Here is a 17,432-nt window from a genome sequence, read left to right on the forward strand (position 1 = left end):
TAGATGCCCCACTGTGAACGTGCTGGAGTAGCAACAGCGACCCGATCATTGAAAGCTTGAAGCAGCACGACAAGGCACGAAATGCGATAGATTGCATGGTGAAGAAAGGGCTGTACCTAGCTTTGTCATAGCGATAGACTCAATAATCGGGCCGCTGACTTCTCGGTTTTCCAAAGCGCGACGTCGCGTTCTTGACCTTGACCGTCAACAAACTATTGAACTCGCGATGAGCACGAGATCATTCAGTTTTCGCGTAAACCTCCCCCCCCCCCCCCCCCCCCATCTCGCGGGCAACGTGGAGCCATTCATTGCGTCGAATATACGGTCGTGCTAAGGAAAAACGCCGTATGAACATTCGAGAGTTGCTAAATTTCCCTTGATAAAACATGTATTTTTGACAACATTCACGCATATTTTTCCTTGCAATTTCCAGATATTTTAGATCAAATTGCCTACAACATTGTCTGAAAATTTTGGAAAATAATATTCACAATTTTCCCGGTAAATTCGGTTTTTTATCGGAGGAAACTTGGCAACGTCTGAAGGCTCATACGGTGTTCTTCCTAGGCACGGCAGTATATGTATATTACTTTTATTGGCTGCTTTATCGACAGTGACTGAATGAACCTTTCCACTAAAACGAAGACAGCCCCGCTAATGCATCAATTTTTTTGCATGAGGGCCCAAGTCAGAAGCAGCGCTTCAGAATCGCAAAGGACACTTCAATTAATTATGTATGGATGCCCAATCGAGGGAATTTTCCGGAGAAAAAATGGTAGATTTCCTTCCCACGGCCATCCATAGGTAACCAACTGAAGATCTAAGCATATTTTCTCAGTACTTCATAGGTGCTGAAATTCATGCCAGAAAAGTCTTGACAGAGCTCAAAAGTATAGGTATTTTCCCTCTATCTTAGGGGCCGTTCATGTTCGTAAGATTTGTAACGCAAAAAACCGATTTTTTGACCCCCCCCCCCCTCACATAGCGCCCGTAATACAGGTCTGCACCCTCCTATAAAGAAAAAATTACGTAACGCCCTCTGTGATCCCATCTCAAATTAGTGTTCAGTGATGAATTATTTTGAATGCAAAATGGTCCCTTCGTGTTGAGTTTTCATAATATATTTCCGAAAATCGGCGCCCATTCTAACGTTACGTAACGGAGCCCTGAACGTCCCCGCAGGCTCAACCCCCCTCCTCCTTGAGCGTCACGTATTTTATGAACAACGACCTGTGCTAGAGGGGAGAGCGTATAATTTTTAAGGTATAGGAAAGTCACCGACTTGACCTCGAGGTAATTTATCTAGATTTTGTGAGTGACAATTGTTGTGAAGCGTTGACACGTCGTGTTGCGTCGTGGCCAGTCTGATGGATGGCCATTGAGGCTCAGAACCCGGCGCACAATTCGGTCGACGCACAGTGGTTCGAGTCAATTAGAGAGATCGGACATGAAATTGTTGACTAAAACTGCAAATTTTTATGTTAATTTCGTCATATTTTAAAATTCAAGGGGTGCTTCGCAAAGAAAATTTCACGAGGAAACCAATGGAACCACTTTCAGAACCTCACCGTCCTGTGAAGACGGAGTTATAAGCGTTTAAAGTTTCCGAATTTTGTCCGACCTCTCCCATCGACCAGATCCACTGTGCGACGCCGAATTTTCGAATAGAAACGAATCGTCCACTTGATGAGCGTCGAAGGATGAACTCATGTAGGCTCATTCCTCCTGATCGCCCCCTAATTGCCTAATTGCCTTATTGCCTCAAACCAGCGTCGACGCCAAGTCGCTCGCGGACCCGTGTTCGTGGCGTTTCATCTTGAAAGTCAGATCCAAAGACGGACCAACAATCTAAGAAATGTAATCGAGTGAGGCAAAAGTTGAGTTCGAAGGTCATCGCTGCTTTCCGCCAAATGATGATTGATGAGCAACTTGTTGAGCATCAACAGGGGCAGATTTGCACTGAAAAAAAAAGAACTCTGCCAAAGTTCGGTGTTCCATATCATCCAAACGAATTCGGTTTGTCAAACTAAATTCTCAGTTTATCAAACTGAACTTACGGTTTGTGCAACCGAACGTTCGGTGTTCCACATCATCCGAATATTCGGTTTGTCAAATCGAACTTTCGGTTCGTGTAACCAAATTTTTGCCATATATGACCAAACTTAGTTCGTCAGTTCACCTCACCGCACAAGTTCGGTTACACGAACCGTAAGTTCAGTTTGATAAACTGAGAATTCAGTTTGACAAACCGAATTCGTTGGGATGATATGGAACACCGAACTTTGGTACATACGACCGAACTTTCTTTTTCAGCGTACATTTCTAGCATCCCTAGACTGAACTTTGTTGAGTTCCTATAACGGAGGTGTAATTTGGAGGAAAGGGGGGAATGGAACATACCCCTTCTTCCACCAGAAGAGTTTTTAACGCGTACATTTTTACGTTTTAAAGTTCTCAAAAGTGTTACGCCCCTCAGAATGTTGCGCTCTTAGGCTATAGCCTATGTCATAATGGCAAATCCAGCCCTGAGCATCAGATTTGCCAAATGCTGACTGATGAATGTCGGGGTGAGCATTCAGCTGGGCAAGTTTTTGCAAATCAAGTTAGGGTATTCCAGAGCCAACTGCTCAATTCTTTGGTTTCCAATCAATATTAGGCGAATCTAAACGTCGACTTCCAAAAGTAACTTTTAGGGAAGGGAGCGACGCAGGGGGAAAAAAGTCGATTTTCCTTTGAATCGATTTCTTTCATTTTAGGGATCGAAATCATGACAAATCTGCAATATGAATCCAATGCCGTCAACGATTAAGTTGATGAAAATTGATTGATTTTGATCGTTCACCGGTTCGAAAAATTTGCCTTCACGTTCCGATCGTAAAATCGACCCCAAAAATCTCATGCTGAGATCCTTAAATTTGAAATTTGTGACGTACGGCAACGTTGGGAAATCACGGGTTGTCCACGCATCCAATGAGGAAGCGGCTGCGTGGCGTGGTCCGGGCTCCTGGGCCCAGAAGCACTTAATTCCTTATTGTCACAAATTAAGCCTCCCGCCAGGAATCTGGAGCGACCAGATTCACGCAATTGGGAACTGGGTCGGCTCATCCCGTCCAGATTCACCGCCTAACTCCGTTTCAGGCCGGCTCCTCTCATTCTCATCTTGGTACCTCTGTATTGCGAGTGCGACTTATCCAATGACAGTGCAATGGATCAAGGGTCATATCACTGTCGCTCTTAAGTCAAGACCCTTTTTAGGAGGTCCCATGCGGTTTATATTGTGATTAGGGACAGGGTGACATGGAACGTAAGGAAGAAATGAAAGATTGGACTTTTCAGTGAAATGTTTCATGAAATTTCACGAGGCTGTGAAATATTTCGTATTTTTCAGGGACTAGAGTATGCAACCCGCACTCAAACGCACAAAAAGTCAGGAAAGTCACAATTTGTATTTTGCGAAACATGACAAAGATATTTTTCAATATCTTTCATAAGTTTATGAAATTCCATGAAATATTTCAAGGGAAACAGGAGGGATTTTATTTTTTACGAGAAATTGCCACCCTGATTAGGGGAGGTAACAGGAGATCGTTAACATAGCATCATAAAAAGGACAATGTTAAAACATTTTAAGTGGAATACCATCGTAAAATTATCAAATAGATTCTTACTGGGGATAACGATAATTTGCCACTTCAGGTGACTTGAACGCTGTGGCAGTTCTCCTTCAAATTTCAGTATAGGCAACATGGGCTCCCACGCGGTCGAATAGTGGTATCACCGTGAATGTCATACGTGTTCGGAATATGCTAAATATTACCAAATAAGAGGTGATTCTATCGCATCGGCAGTTCGCCTTCAATTTTCGGAGTAGGCAACACGGGCTCCCACGTGGTCGAATAGTGGTATCATCGAGGAATGTTACGCTTTAAAAAACGCGAAGAAGTGACTTCAACACTTGATCAGCTCGCCTAGTATTCTTTTTCGAGGCTCTAGGTATTCTCTCTTGGCCAAATAGTTGTATTGCCAAATGGCGGAATGAAAGTTCATGTTTGTATGGCCTCCATAAATTCATAATCCATAAACCTCACCACTAACGCAGCCCACACATCCCCTTTTGAAGTAAGTAACGATAACCGATGCCCCCTCCCACTTTCAACAAAATCAGCCAGAAAGAGCGGGATTCTCAATTTTTTTCTCGTTTTTTAAAAAGTTGTTTCCCACCTCGGCTCGGATTTTTTCGTAACGCTAGGCTTCACCCCCCTCCCCCTTGTAACATACCGTAACACTGCCCCCCCCCCCCTAAGTACGTTACGTAACACTCGAACGGCCCCTTAACAACGCCTTACCAGATTTTGAATTTTCACTCTTCAATTGCGGGGGAATTTTCGCCGGGAAATGGAGTGGGTTCTCGCGCGTAAGCCGGTGAAAAGAAAGCGATAATTCCAGATTTTCCGGCTTTCCGAGCATGGTAATGGATTACAGCTCGGTGGCTGCTACGTCACATTCGGACGGACGGCCGTGCTTCGGACGCCAGGAATCTAATTAATTGAGCCGTGAGCGATTTGAATAGCTGTCTCGCTTTCCGCAACTTCGCGGCGAGCGAATTAATTCACCGATCGAGTTCGCAGTTCGCACGTCGATCGCCAATCAAATGCGAACCAATGCAAATTAAAATCATGAGCAGATTCTAGTAAGTTATAGTTGTGTAAAATTTCACACCCACTCGGAGGATTTTGAGGATCAACCTTTGAGGGGCTTGGAGGACAAGGACATAAGTGGAGTTTTTGAAGAAATTGAGATCTTAATGATTTCAAGTAAAACTAGTGTTAATGTATACTCTGTTAACATAGAGTACATAGAGTCGTAATGTAAGTGGGCGAGCTGGCGCCACTTTTAAGCATTTTCCAGGTCCCGAATTCCGAGACTCCTGTGTGACGCCGGGTCTTTTTTTCGATACATAATCGATTGTTCGCGATACGCGGGTACCCGGCCATCCAATGTAAACAAAGAAGATAGGAATCACCACGTATTCCACACCGCCATTTTGGATCGAACATATATCGAAAAAGTGACCCGAACTAGGCGCACACCGGGCTCGGAATTCGTCGAGCAGAACATGGCGCCAGCTCTCCCATTTACATTACGACTCTATGTACTCTATGTCTGTTAAGAATACGCTCCCAAATTCAAATTCTTTAGCACCAGGAAGTCAATTTAAACTTTCTTCCCAGCATAATTGTCCGTGTAGTTTCAAAACTTCTAACACGCATTTCTCGAAATAGCAAAAACTGCACTTATGTGCCTTGTCCTCCAAGCCCTTCATCTAGTTTTTTCCCACGGATCTATTTTTTTCTGGGGGGGGGGGGGGTGCTTGGGTCAGCGTTATGGCTGAATAACGAGAGGGAGAAGGGTTCCTAAAAGTCTTCATGTAATAGTTTAAGGAAACGAGACAAACAGCTAAAAACGTGGAAAGACAGGGAATTTTACTGCGAAACCTTGAAATTCTTTCTCTCAGCCAACCCATCGCAGTTTTTCAATTTCAAGAAACTAGCTTAAAATTTCCCGTTTTAAGAATTTTTATGAAAAAGAGAAGATAAGAGACTGGGTATGTTTATAAGTTCAAAATCCCTGAAAAGTGAGGTACTTCCGAAGTCCAAGAAAATTGTCACCCTGAATCGGCATTTAAATTGTCTCCTCTTTTGCTGTTCATGCGTGGTTCATGTGCCGTTAGGAACCCATTACTTTCAGAAGATATGAACAGCTGAACGTATTTTATGCTGAAAAGAGCCACATGTGAAAATGAAGTGGAACTATGTGCGTATAGTGATCGCGTGACATACATAGTTCCTCTTGATTTTATTCATTTGCACGTGGTTCATTCTGGGATGAATACGTTCAACATAGAATATACTTATCAGAGGGAATAGACACGTCCATGTTTTCACCCTCTCAAACTCTTTCGCGAGCTTCGGTTTTAACAAACCCATTCGTCAATTCTGTAAACATTTCGCGTTACCACCGGGATTTGGACTGAGTTAAGCAGAAAGGAACCAACCCTCATTTTGGAAAAAATTGAATTATGAGTGGTTTTGAACTCAACCACTGTCACCACTATCTATCACCAAAAATTCAAAGTTTTTTTTGGAGCAAATTTTGCAGAAATTGAACTTGAAGATTATTGTTTACATTGGGTCTTATGCAGGAGCCAAACTGTAAACCTCTTTTTCTCGGTTCGATCCCGATGTGGCTTGGTTCCTTCCTGTTTAACTCCGTCCATTTGATCCCGGGGCCGATTGATATTTTTCTTTTGTAGGTACCAGGGGGCTATGGCTACGTCCCCTGACCACTTCGCGGGCCAACTCCACCAGGCGCTTCGCGCCTCGGGGCTCATATGATTTACGCGTTACTCTTTGATTTTATTATATTGAATAAGCGTTTTTAAGCGGGAATAAGATATCGACGGTGAAACTACCAAACCACGTATCTCGGTTTGCGACGTCGCAGACTTCCTGTCATACTTTATTTTTTAAATGAAAAACTACTTAACGTCCAGTCTTGAAAATTTCTGTGATTTTTCCTCTTCGCGCGGAGAAAATTCTGTGAAAATTGCAAGGAATGATATTGATTTGGTCTACTTCAAAAAAATAAAATGCGAGCGTGGATTTTTAAACACCGCAAACGAGATACGTGGTTTGGTAGTTTCACCGTCGATATTTTGAATAAGCGTTTTTCTAATGAGTTTTTGTTTTGTTTTTTTGTTTCCGGCAGGCGTGGGTCTGTTCACGCGGAAGGTCGGAGCAGCAGTCTCGCCGGTGATGGAGCTGACCAAGGACGGAGACACGTACACGCTGACGTCCAAGTCGACGTTCAAGGACACGACGACCAATTTCAAGCTCGGCGAAGAGTTCGACGAAGAAACGCCCGACGGTCCGCAACGTCAAGTCCGTCATCACGCAGGAGGGCAACAAGCTCATCCAGATCCAGAAGGGCGACAAGGTCACCAAGATCGTCCGCGAGTTCACTCCCGAAGAAGTCAAAATGGTACGTTACCCACTTCTCACAACTGGACGTATCAAAATCAAAAGGAACCATATCCATTCTGACCAAAGACATAAAGACGGAGGGCTAAAAGCAAAAAATGAAGCTTCTTTTCAACCACCTCTACGATTGGCTAGAGGATTGGCGGCGAAATCGGGACAAGTTTGAAATTCAAATGTAGGGCGGGAACTAAATAAAATTGCGGAAACAAAGTATTCTAGGTTGATTTTTGCCCAAATTCACTTACCCACTCATATTTCTTTAACTTTAGGTTAGTTTTGGTCCGTCGTCGACCGATTAATTTCATTTGGGAGTAACGTTCATCTAGAACTGTAACGGCCTGTTTGAACCTGCAGAACCACCATGAGCAGAAGAAAAACTAACTTTATCTGAGATTACTGCCTGTTACCGAGCAAAAGTAGGTGTATTATAATAGGACGCAGTCCCAACTTTCTTAATATATTCGTTTTAGGAATTTAAAATACGTTTCGAAGAAGAAATGTGCAAAAATCAAGAGGACAAGTTCAAATCAAATTTCCGTTTGCCGCCATGGATTCCCGCGCTCATTTACACACTCACACAAGCACCCAGCGCCAAACCAGGCTTCACTTTTTCCCCATGCTTTTAGATACGAGCACTCCGTCTTTATGTCTTTGATTCTGACACAAGCCCTAAGATCCATAAGAATACATGTATGGCAGGGCTCATCCCACGATGGGTATACCCTGGTAAAAATTGGCGATAGGAGCTGCGTTTCAAAATACCGTAGGAGTTCTTAAAGCCGACAAAAGAAGGTTATTGAAAATCATGTAGCTGGCTGTAGAAAGCGGAGCAAATCATATAGCCGGGCTATTTGAAGCTATAAAAAAGTATACAGTCGAGCTGCAGTTCCTATCGCCTTTACACTTACACTTATCGCTTTATCGGGCTTCACACTTTATCGCCATTGACTATAAAAGGCTGTAAGAAATTGTGTAGAACTACCTTAATATTTACAAGACACACATTATATTTTCCTCTACTACATATTTTATTTCATCAATTAAAATGAGAATAATCCATACAGAGTGTGCAAGCATTGCAAAATCATGAGTTGAAAAATGCTGACTCCGCGAAATTAAATATTAGAGCCTAACACAAAGCGGAGCGGCGACGCACTGGCGCCTACAAACCTAACAGGGATACTGTACGCATTGCGCAACGCGTGAAGTATCCCTGTTAGGTTTGTAGGCGCCAATGCGCGTTTCGCGCTCTCTGCTCGCGCGCCGCAGCGTGCCACGGCGTCTGAAGCAACTATTTCACACCAGAGGTATTGCACAGTATCGTACGAAATTGAAGGCGCTCCAACATATCAGGAATGGCAGGCATCCTTCAAAAGTACGGAGCTTTCCTCGCAAAATAAATCAAGATACTACGGCAGAGAAAGAGAGCCGCAGTCAGGGCCGGATTTACATTTTTAGCGCCCTAGGCTAAACTTAAGGTGGCGCCCCTAAAAGTAGGCGCTCTCGTGGGGGGCGGGGGGCTGGTCCCCCAGACGCCCCTCCCCTCCAGATCAGAAGAAGGATGTTAGGAGTCCGGAAAATGTTCAAATTCACCTTTAAAAAAACACCTTTGTCAACCACAATTTGTAGAATCTGTGTCCCAAAATACCATAGACTTACGGCCGGCTGTAAGATTTCCAATAGCTTCTATAGCCGGCAACACAATTTCTTATAGCCTTTTATAGCCGATGGCGACTAAGCGACAGCCTGGCGATAAAGTGTATGCTAAACGTTACTAATTACGGATGCTAGGACTTAGTGAATTTTTGGACTACCGCTCTCTTTTTGGGCCGTAGTATCTTGATTTATTTTGCGAGGAAAGCTCCGTACTTTTGATGGATGCCTGCCATTCCTAACATGTTGGAGCGCCTGCAATTTTGTATGATACTGTTCAATACCTCTGGTGTGAAATAGTTGCTTCAAGCGCCGTGGTACGCTGCGGCGCGGCGCGGCGGGCGGGCAGCCAGCGCGAAACGCGCATTGGCGCCTTCAAACCTAACAGGGAAACTTCACGCATTGCGCAATGCGTGAAGTATCCCTGTTAGGTTTGAAGGCGCCAGTGCGCCGCCACTCCGCTTTGTGTTAGGCTCTAATATTTAAGCTCGTGGAGTCAGCGTTTTTCAACTCATAACTTTGAAATGTTTGCACACTCTGTATGGATTATTCTCATTTTAATTGATGAAAAAAAATATGTAGTAAAGGAAAATATAATGTGTGTTTTGTGAATATTAAGGTGATTCCGTACAAACTTAAGGATTTACAAAGCACACGAATTTCTACACAATTTCTTATAGCCTTTTATAATCGATGGCGAAAAAGCAACAGCCAGGCGATAAAGTGTAAAGCCCGACTATAGGAACTATAGCCCGCCTGTATAATTTTTTATCGCTTCGTATAGCCCGGCCGTATGATTTTCTCCGCATTCTACAGCCAGATATATGCAGTCCAAAAACTATCGAAGTCCTAGTATCCGTATTTAGTAACGTTTAGCATAAACTTTATCGTCTGGCTGTTGTTTAATCGCCATCGGCTATAAAAGGCTGTAAGAAATTATACAGCCGGCTACAGAAGCTATTGGAAATCTCACAGCCGGCTTTAGGTCTATGGTATTTTGAAGCACAGATTCTACTGCCAATTTCTACCAGGATAGTTCCTCCTGATTTGATTTAAGTCCAACTATTACTGCAATTATTGAAGCGCGGGATGCAGGAAAGGTACTTTTCGGTTGCAGTGTCTCAAATTATTCGCGAACATATGATGATTATTGGGAAACGTAATTCATATAATTATCATTATACAATGTTTCAAGCATTGTGTTTAGAGCTTGGAAAAAGTGGGATTTATCAGGGTCTGATAAATATCTAGGAAAATTATAGAATTTGTCAGGAAATCTGTGCTGAAAATTAAGAATTATTCTTTCTTCGCTCTGAGATTCAATCATAAATTTTCAATTGGTGGCCAGTGCGTTGACTTGACTTTAAAGAATTAAATACAGTATGGAAAAATCGTTTTTTTCTCGGAACGGAGGAAATATTTCATTTTTCTTAAGAGAATCTAAATGATAACGAGAGAAAATTCTGTATTTTCATCAGAGAGTTTTTCCCTGTAAATCAGGAAAAATCATAAATATAACCAGGTAATGGAAGAAATCAGAATCCTAGACACCATATTTGTACTGTCCATTCTCTATAATTTTACAATGTTTTAGCCAAAAAATCACAGAAAAATAATTACCCGTCATTTTTCCTCTATAAAATTTGAATTGACTGACGAGATTCTGAAACATCGCAACCGAGAAGTGCCCTTTTTGTACTCGGCGCCTCAAATACCTTCCAAAATGGGCAGGGGCGCAGCCAGGAATCCTGTCGCTGGTCTACGGTCAAAAATATTTCATTAGCAAGGGGGGGGGGGGAGGGTATTCAAAGGTAAATATTCCTGAAAATACATTTAACCCTGAAAGCAAAAGACATGAAAAATCCAATTTTTTTACTTAGAGAGTCAAAGAACATTGAACGCGGACCTTAACCCCTGTAGCAACATTAATATTTTCCTCGTTGCATTCAGCATTTTATCGCTAATTACACTATAGACTGATCAGAGTATGAGTATGAGGCGGGTAAGCTTAGCAAGAAACACCCGCAATCGAGTGATAAGAGAGGACTCATGATCTTGGCCAACAGATTGCATGTGCTTCCGGGGACTCTACGAAACTGCATCGGTTGTTCGAGAGTTCATTCGTGCTAAAGAAATAGTAATGTACCTATTGCGTAGGAAAGAGAATAACGCGCAAGAAAACAATAAAACAATAATAAAATAAAATAAATGGATTTAGAAAAAAAGTGATAAACGATACCTAACTATCGCTCCGTTTCAATCGTACATCGCACATCGCACATCGCACATCATGATAGTAGGGAGGCATCTTTTTCTTATTTTTATTTATTCACGAACTAACGAAAAAAAAATTCAGGAAAATTTCACCAAGGTAAATTATATCCTCCGAAATCTCTATCAGCAGTTCGATGGATTTAACCAAAAATCAGCCTATTTGGACGTATTTCTATCAAACGGAACTATGTGCATTATGACGTGAGCCCTGTTATGCACATATGCTTATGGGTCTCAGGGCTCATGTCTTAATGCACATAGTTCCGTTTGCCAGAAATACGTCCAATTAGCATCTCATGTTGCCTAATTATTTCGTTTATGTGTTTCTCAGAGAAAGTGAGTAACATTACGTCTTGAAACTTATAGTAAACTTATTTTCCGCAGAGCATTAAGAATGCGCTTATAAAAGTTCGCGGTAGAACGTAGTGCAAGTTTAGCCTTGTGGAGAAAAAAATTCAATATGAGAGGAAATAAGGCCTCGTCTGATGTGTTAAGGCCAATTTTGGTGTCCAGTGAATAGTAAAAACTTGCATCTTAACATGACAAACTGCACAGTCAAAGGATATTCCATTAATTTAACTCATCACTGAATCCATTTAATTTACTAATCACGGTATAAGTGTAGGTAATTTATTAATTCAAGTGTTGTATCTATGACGAGTGGCTCGTTAATGCTGTCATTTCTTATTTTATTGTTGCAGGTATTGACTGTGGATGACATCACATGCACCCGTATCTACAAGCCATACTAATGATGATCCTCACTGACAGATGTAAATTTGACAGCGCTTTGATCCTAAGTCGAAGCAATTTAGGTTAAGCCTCATTAAGTTACTGAACTGATTTTTATATGTGATAAAAGAATCTTACCTACTTTAAGCCATTGCCCCTCAGAAGTTGCCCCTCTTTTTTTTATTAATATTTATTTTTTTATTTAAAGAGCGTCTCAAAAGCCAATGAACGAGCTAAAGAATTACCCAACTTCTCATTATGATTAAGACATTAAATTCTTAATTTTGTACACATTTATATAAAATATACATTAAGCTTAAGAATTTTAAGTTAAAACCTGACTATTTTCTTTTATTTCTGCTTAATTGCATTCTCCCATATCCAACCCGTCCTTTTAAGTCCTTGTTTCGACTTTCCACACCAATTAACACTCATACAGCTACAAGTCAAATTTGAGCAAAAAACTGTGAAAGATGTGGCCATTTCTATACTTCATAGGATTCATTTTAATCCTATTAATAATAAGTGAGCGCAATTTTCTTTATACTTGTTTGACTTACTGATATACAAAGAAAGACACAGTGCGTTCAATCTTTTAAACTGAAAATTAGAAAGGAAGATCCGAATAGTTCAAAATCTGATACTTGACGTAAGGACGTATATCCATATAAGTATGACCATTTAATGTAAATAAGATTCGTCAATGAGTACCTGTGATATCGATGGTCAAAGTGTGGAACGACGTACCTCCGTTTGCGTCGCTGCAGACTCTCTGTCATACCTATACTGTATCTTCTCCTTTAGAAACTAGTGAACGCACCTACCTAATATTTCCTTGATTTTTCCTCTTTATATCATCGGAATTGGTTTTCTGCATTAAATGTCAAACCATAAAGCTGCCTTATCTCTCTATGAAAAAATAAAATAGGAACGGATACTTTAAAACACCACAATGAAAATAGGTGCGTAGTTTTGCACTTTGGCCATCGACATTAAACACTGGAAAAAAAACACATTTGATCTAGAGTCCAGACTCTTGAAAACATTGACAAGAAAAAATACTCTTGATTCAATCAGATTTTTGCTTAAATCAAAAGGGAATCCGCTCAAATTAAGAGGCTTGGTTATTGATTTACGCTAAAATCCGACTGAATCAAGAGTATTTTTTCTTGTCGATTTTTTTATGAGTCCGGACTCTAGATCCAATGTGTTTTCTTTCCAGTGAAGGATCTTTTCAATCCTTTCAGTCGCTATTTATCTGCGTGCGATAAACTTTTGAGGCAGTGTGCAACAGTTTTAGGTACATTATTTCTCAACGTAGGATGGAAAAATTCTCAGTTGATGAGCAGATGTAGCTCGTGAAATATGCAACCATAGACCTCCATTATTAGGTATCGAGGTACTTCTCGCACTGATGTAAAATTAATGGACAAACGCTCGTGTCGGAATTTCGTATAAATAATTTGAAATTGATTTTATAAAAAAAAATATCCATTAAGAGCTCTATGTAAATCCAAAGAGCAGAAAGCAATGATTTTAATACATGCTATCATGCGAAATTTCGGGTCCCATACCGTCGCTTCTCTGACGTAAGGGCCCCTCGCAGTCTCTACCTGAGCCCTGCTGTCCATTTAACGCCACGTTTTTTGGGGCTCATGTCGAAAAAGAGATACGTCCTTACGTCAAAGGAGCGACGGTACATGGCAGAAGAAATTTTGCCAGGTTTCAATTAGATTGAATAATAATACTCAGGCATGAGAGATCGCCCTGGTAAAAATTGGCGATAGGAGCTGCGTTTCAAAATACCATAGGAGTTCTTATAGCCGACTGAAGAAGGCGATAGAAAATCATATAGCTGGCTGTAGAAAATGGAAAAAATTATACAGCCGGGCTATAGTTCCTATGGCCCGGCTTTACACTTTATCGCCTGGCTGTTGCTTTTTCGCCATCGGCTATGAAAGGCTATAAGAAATTGTGTAGAAATTCGTGTGCTTTGTAACTCCTTAAGTTTGCACGGAATCACCTTAATATTTACAAAACGCACATTATATTTTCCTCTACTACATATTTTATTTCATCAATTAAAATGAGGATAATCCACACAGAGTGTGCAAACATTTCAACGTCATGAGTTAAAAAACGCTGACTCCACGAGATTCAATATTAGAGCCTAACACAAAGCGGAGCGGCGGCGCACTGGCGCCTACCAACGTAACAGGGATACTTCACGCATTGCGCAATGCGTGAAGTATCCCTGTTAGGTTTGTAGGCGCCAATGCGCGTTTCGCGCTGGCCGCCCGCCCGCCGCGCCGCGCCGCGTACCACAGCGCTTGAAGCAACTATTTCGCAGCAGAGGTATTGCACAGTATCATACGAAATTGAAGGCGCTCCACATATTAGGAATGGTATTCATCCTTCAAAAGTACGGAGCTTTCCTCGCAAAATAAATCAAGATACTACGGCCCAAAAAGAGAGCGGTAGTCCAAAAACTCACTAAGTCCTAGTATCCGTAATTAGTAACGTTTAGCATACACTTTATTGCCTGGCTGTTGCTTAGTCGCCATCGGCTATAAAAGGTTATAAGAAACTGTGTTGCCGGCTATAGAAGCTATTGGAAATCTTACAGCAGGCTGTAGGTCTATGGTATTTTGAAGCACAGATTCTACTGCCAATTTTTACCAGGGTCGTCAGATTTTCATGCAATTTTTGCTATTTAAATGAAGGAAATGACTTACGCTCTGTTTTATAGCGGAAAATCGAATTTTCCTAGGACTGGAATTGTGCATGAAGTTACCAAAGACGACTTTTGCCCATGCAAAGCTGTGGATCAAGAGCAACCACATAGGTAGTATAATAATTAAGGGGTTGAATTGCTCTGAAGCGTTGAAAAGTTTCGCTTGGAAATTACGATTTAAGTTTTCAAGGACAGCTCCTAATTTTCATTTAGATATTTTTGTTAATTTCTGAATGATAAGAAATTTCCCAAAATCACTTATGTATGGAAAATGTGCGCCTCTTGTAGAGGAGGGAAATAATTAGTCAGAGGAAACCTCACAATTCTGCAATCATTTTCAACCGGAGCTGGTGTGGTTGAATGGCTATAACTGCATCGCATCTTGGTAAAAGTTTCTCACGATGAATGAGACTATGTGGACGGTAAAGCTTATGGCTTATGGAGGGAAAACCTCTTTGCGTGGCATAAACGTAACTGCTCAGTCGATTGCATGGGGGCAATCGACTTGGTTCTCGATCTCGAAAAAGTAATCAACCCAAGTACCCAACCGACAGGAATGTCTTCGCCCTAGGAACTGCGCACTAAAAAAAAGGTAAGTACTGTTCTTGAAACATTGCACATAAAAAATGGAGGAGAGGACAAGACATTTTGGCTAATTCAATCAGCCAAATCTTCATTTGGTCGTTCCACGCGTTATTTGATAACGTTTTTGGATCTCTCCGATGGATGAAATTTCCCAATTTAACGTATTTAGATTTGCCAAAAGAAATTGTGTGTACATTTATGAATTAATTCTAACTAGAAAGACGCTTTCGTGTGCTTTCCTGTCGACTTTACACCTAGACCTTTTAGCTATTCTGAAACGGGGAAAAATGCAATAAAATGCAGAATTTATCGTAAGAGTTTATTGTGGTACAGTTTCTCGTAGGAAACTAAAACATCATACACACGTGCGTATTTAGGTTTGTGATGCTACAGATCCTATGTCGCATTTCATTTTTTCGAAAGCCGCACGGTCATCGTTTTTGCTCAAATTTCGTGCTAGTTGTCAGGATTGTTTTGATCCTTACAAATTTTACACGGAAACGATAAGTGTAACTTTCCAAAAGGAACAAAAATAATTCAACTAAAAGACGATTCGCTGAATTAGAGCGAAGGAAATTCTACAAATCATGCTCAAACACTTAATTTTTGCGGTTCCAAGTACCAGCACTGATGTAACACGTTTCAACATTCAAAGCTTTTTCGGAATATTGACAGTGTCGCGATAAAAATCAACAATAGTTTAATTATTTGGCTCAATATTAACGCTGGATTAAATTGAGGTGTAAAAGAAACGAACAATAAGCCCTCAGCCCCTACCCAATATTGCATGCGACGAATGCTGAGTGAATTTCATTATAACGCCTGGATGCAACTATTCGGGCTTCACGGATGTCTCTGTTGCATACGCACGCAATTGAAGGCGTTTTGACTCTCCGGGTCTTCACCGCTTCACCCCCAGCACGGTGGCCTATGTGCTACGAGAATCTTAAGTGACGGAGCGCCTTCAATTAAGGGACTCGGAGAGCTAGGCGCGAAAGTGCAGCTTTTGAAAAAAGTATGATATGAATGATTTCAACTAAAAATAGTCTTAAAATACGAGTATATTCCGTGAAAAATTCACTCCCAAATTAAAATTTTGAAGCATCAAAAAGTGCGTTTGATCTTTCTTTTCGCCATGAAGCTCCATGTAAGTGAAAAAATTAAACACTAAGAGGTGGCCCGAAACTGTATGTAACAAGGTGGAGAAATGATGCTGGGTCCACACCATTTCGCGGGGAAACAAAGCCAAGAAATACCAAAAATTAAAATTAGAGTCAAAAATAAATTTTTAGAACTCTAATGCGCACCAGTACGAAACTGAGTGTGGACTGGTGTGGACCCAGCATCATTTTTCCACCTTGTTGCTCCATGTAAGTTTGTAATATTTAAAACGCGCATTTTTCGAAATAGGCAAAACTGCCTTCATGCGTCTTGTCTTTCAAGCTCCTGAATTCTTCTTATACTACAAAAATACATCTGAGGCACGAATAGTTGCTTTACCAATTATTTTTCTCAGTACATCGCGCTGTCAAAACTGAACCACTATAAAGATACTCACATTCTTTGCCTGCAAACAACTGTGTCTAAGAGATGCCTTTTCTCAGTATCAACGAGGTATTGAAAGCGTTTTGTCATTGTGCAATTGCATCCTCTTAGTATTGACTGCCGCCCGCCCCGCCTCACCGAGCTGCGGGTGAAGCGATGAGTGCCTGGGCCTGCACGGAAAAAACGAGCTTAGGGTTGGGACCTACATGTTAGTGCTGGGCACTAACGAGGGTTAGGTCAAATGGAGCCACCAAGTCAGAGTAGTGCTGGGCACTAAACAGCTCGAGGCTGGGTCACTAAGGAAGAAGTAGTGTCAAGCCCTAAAGTGACTTTGGAGCGAGCGTAAAATATGAAACGCCTCCGCCTGGGATCGAACTCGGGCTGCGCTGGTGGAGGACCAGCGCGTTACCACCAGGCTATCGGGGCTCGGACGTCACACGGGTGAATTTACACCTGTTAAGCGCAACTACGTCTCGCGGCATCTGATTAGCACTACTCATGTTCAGTGCCCACCTGTACTGCCTTCCGGCGTTGAGCTGTACAGCGCTTAGACGCCAGCCCTCAACTACTCCCCACTAAACGGCCAGTAGTGCTCAACACTAGTCTTGTTTTTTCCGTGTGGAGAATCAAAACGCCTTCTCTTTCATGCGTATGCAACACGGACATCCGTAGAGCTCGAATAGTTGCATCCAAGCGTTAATTCGTGTAGTGCTTGTCGCATTCAATACTAACTGAGGGCGCTTTGTTGTTTCTCTTATACTTCCAGCGTTGCCTATTGAGTCCTACGATGAAGTAGACTATTACTGATTTTTATCGCGACATTGCCAATTTTCCGAAAAAAGATCTGATTGTCTTGAGGTGTTTCAAAG

General features: G+C 41.6%; 1 protein-coding gene across 1 annotated transcript in view; it reads left to right on the forward strand.

The window, feature by feature from the left end:
• Positions 1 to 12,035, forward strand: part of fabp (fatty acid binding protein) — a 35,923-nt gene extending 23,888 nt beyond the window's left edge. The window contains 3 exon segments of the mRNA XM_019059633.2: positions 6,769 to 6,929; positions 6,931 to 7,041; positions 11,669 to 12,035. Coding sequence (XP_018915178.2) covers positions 6,769 to 6,929; positions 6,931 to 7,041; positions 11,669 to 11,719 — 323 coding nt within the window. The 3' untranslated portion in view covers positions 11,720 to 12,035.
• The last annotated feature ends 5,397 nt before the right edge of the window (positions 12,036 to 17,432 follow it).

Source organism: Bemisia tabaci, chromosome 2 (genome assembly GCF_918797505.1).
Source record: "Bemisia tabaci chromosome 2, PGI_BMITA_v3".
NCBI classification, from domain to species: domain Eukaryota; kingdom Metazoa; phylum Arthropoda; class Insecta; order Hemiptera; family Aleyrodidae; genus Bemisia; species Bemisia tabaci.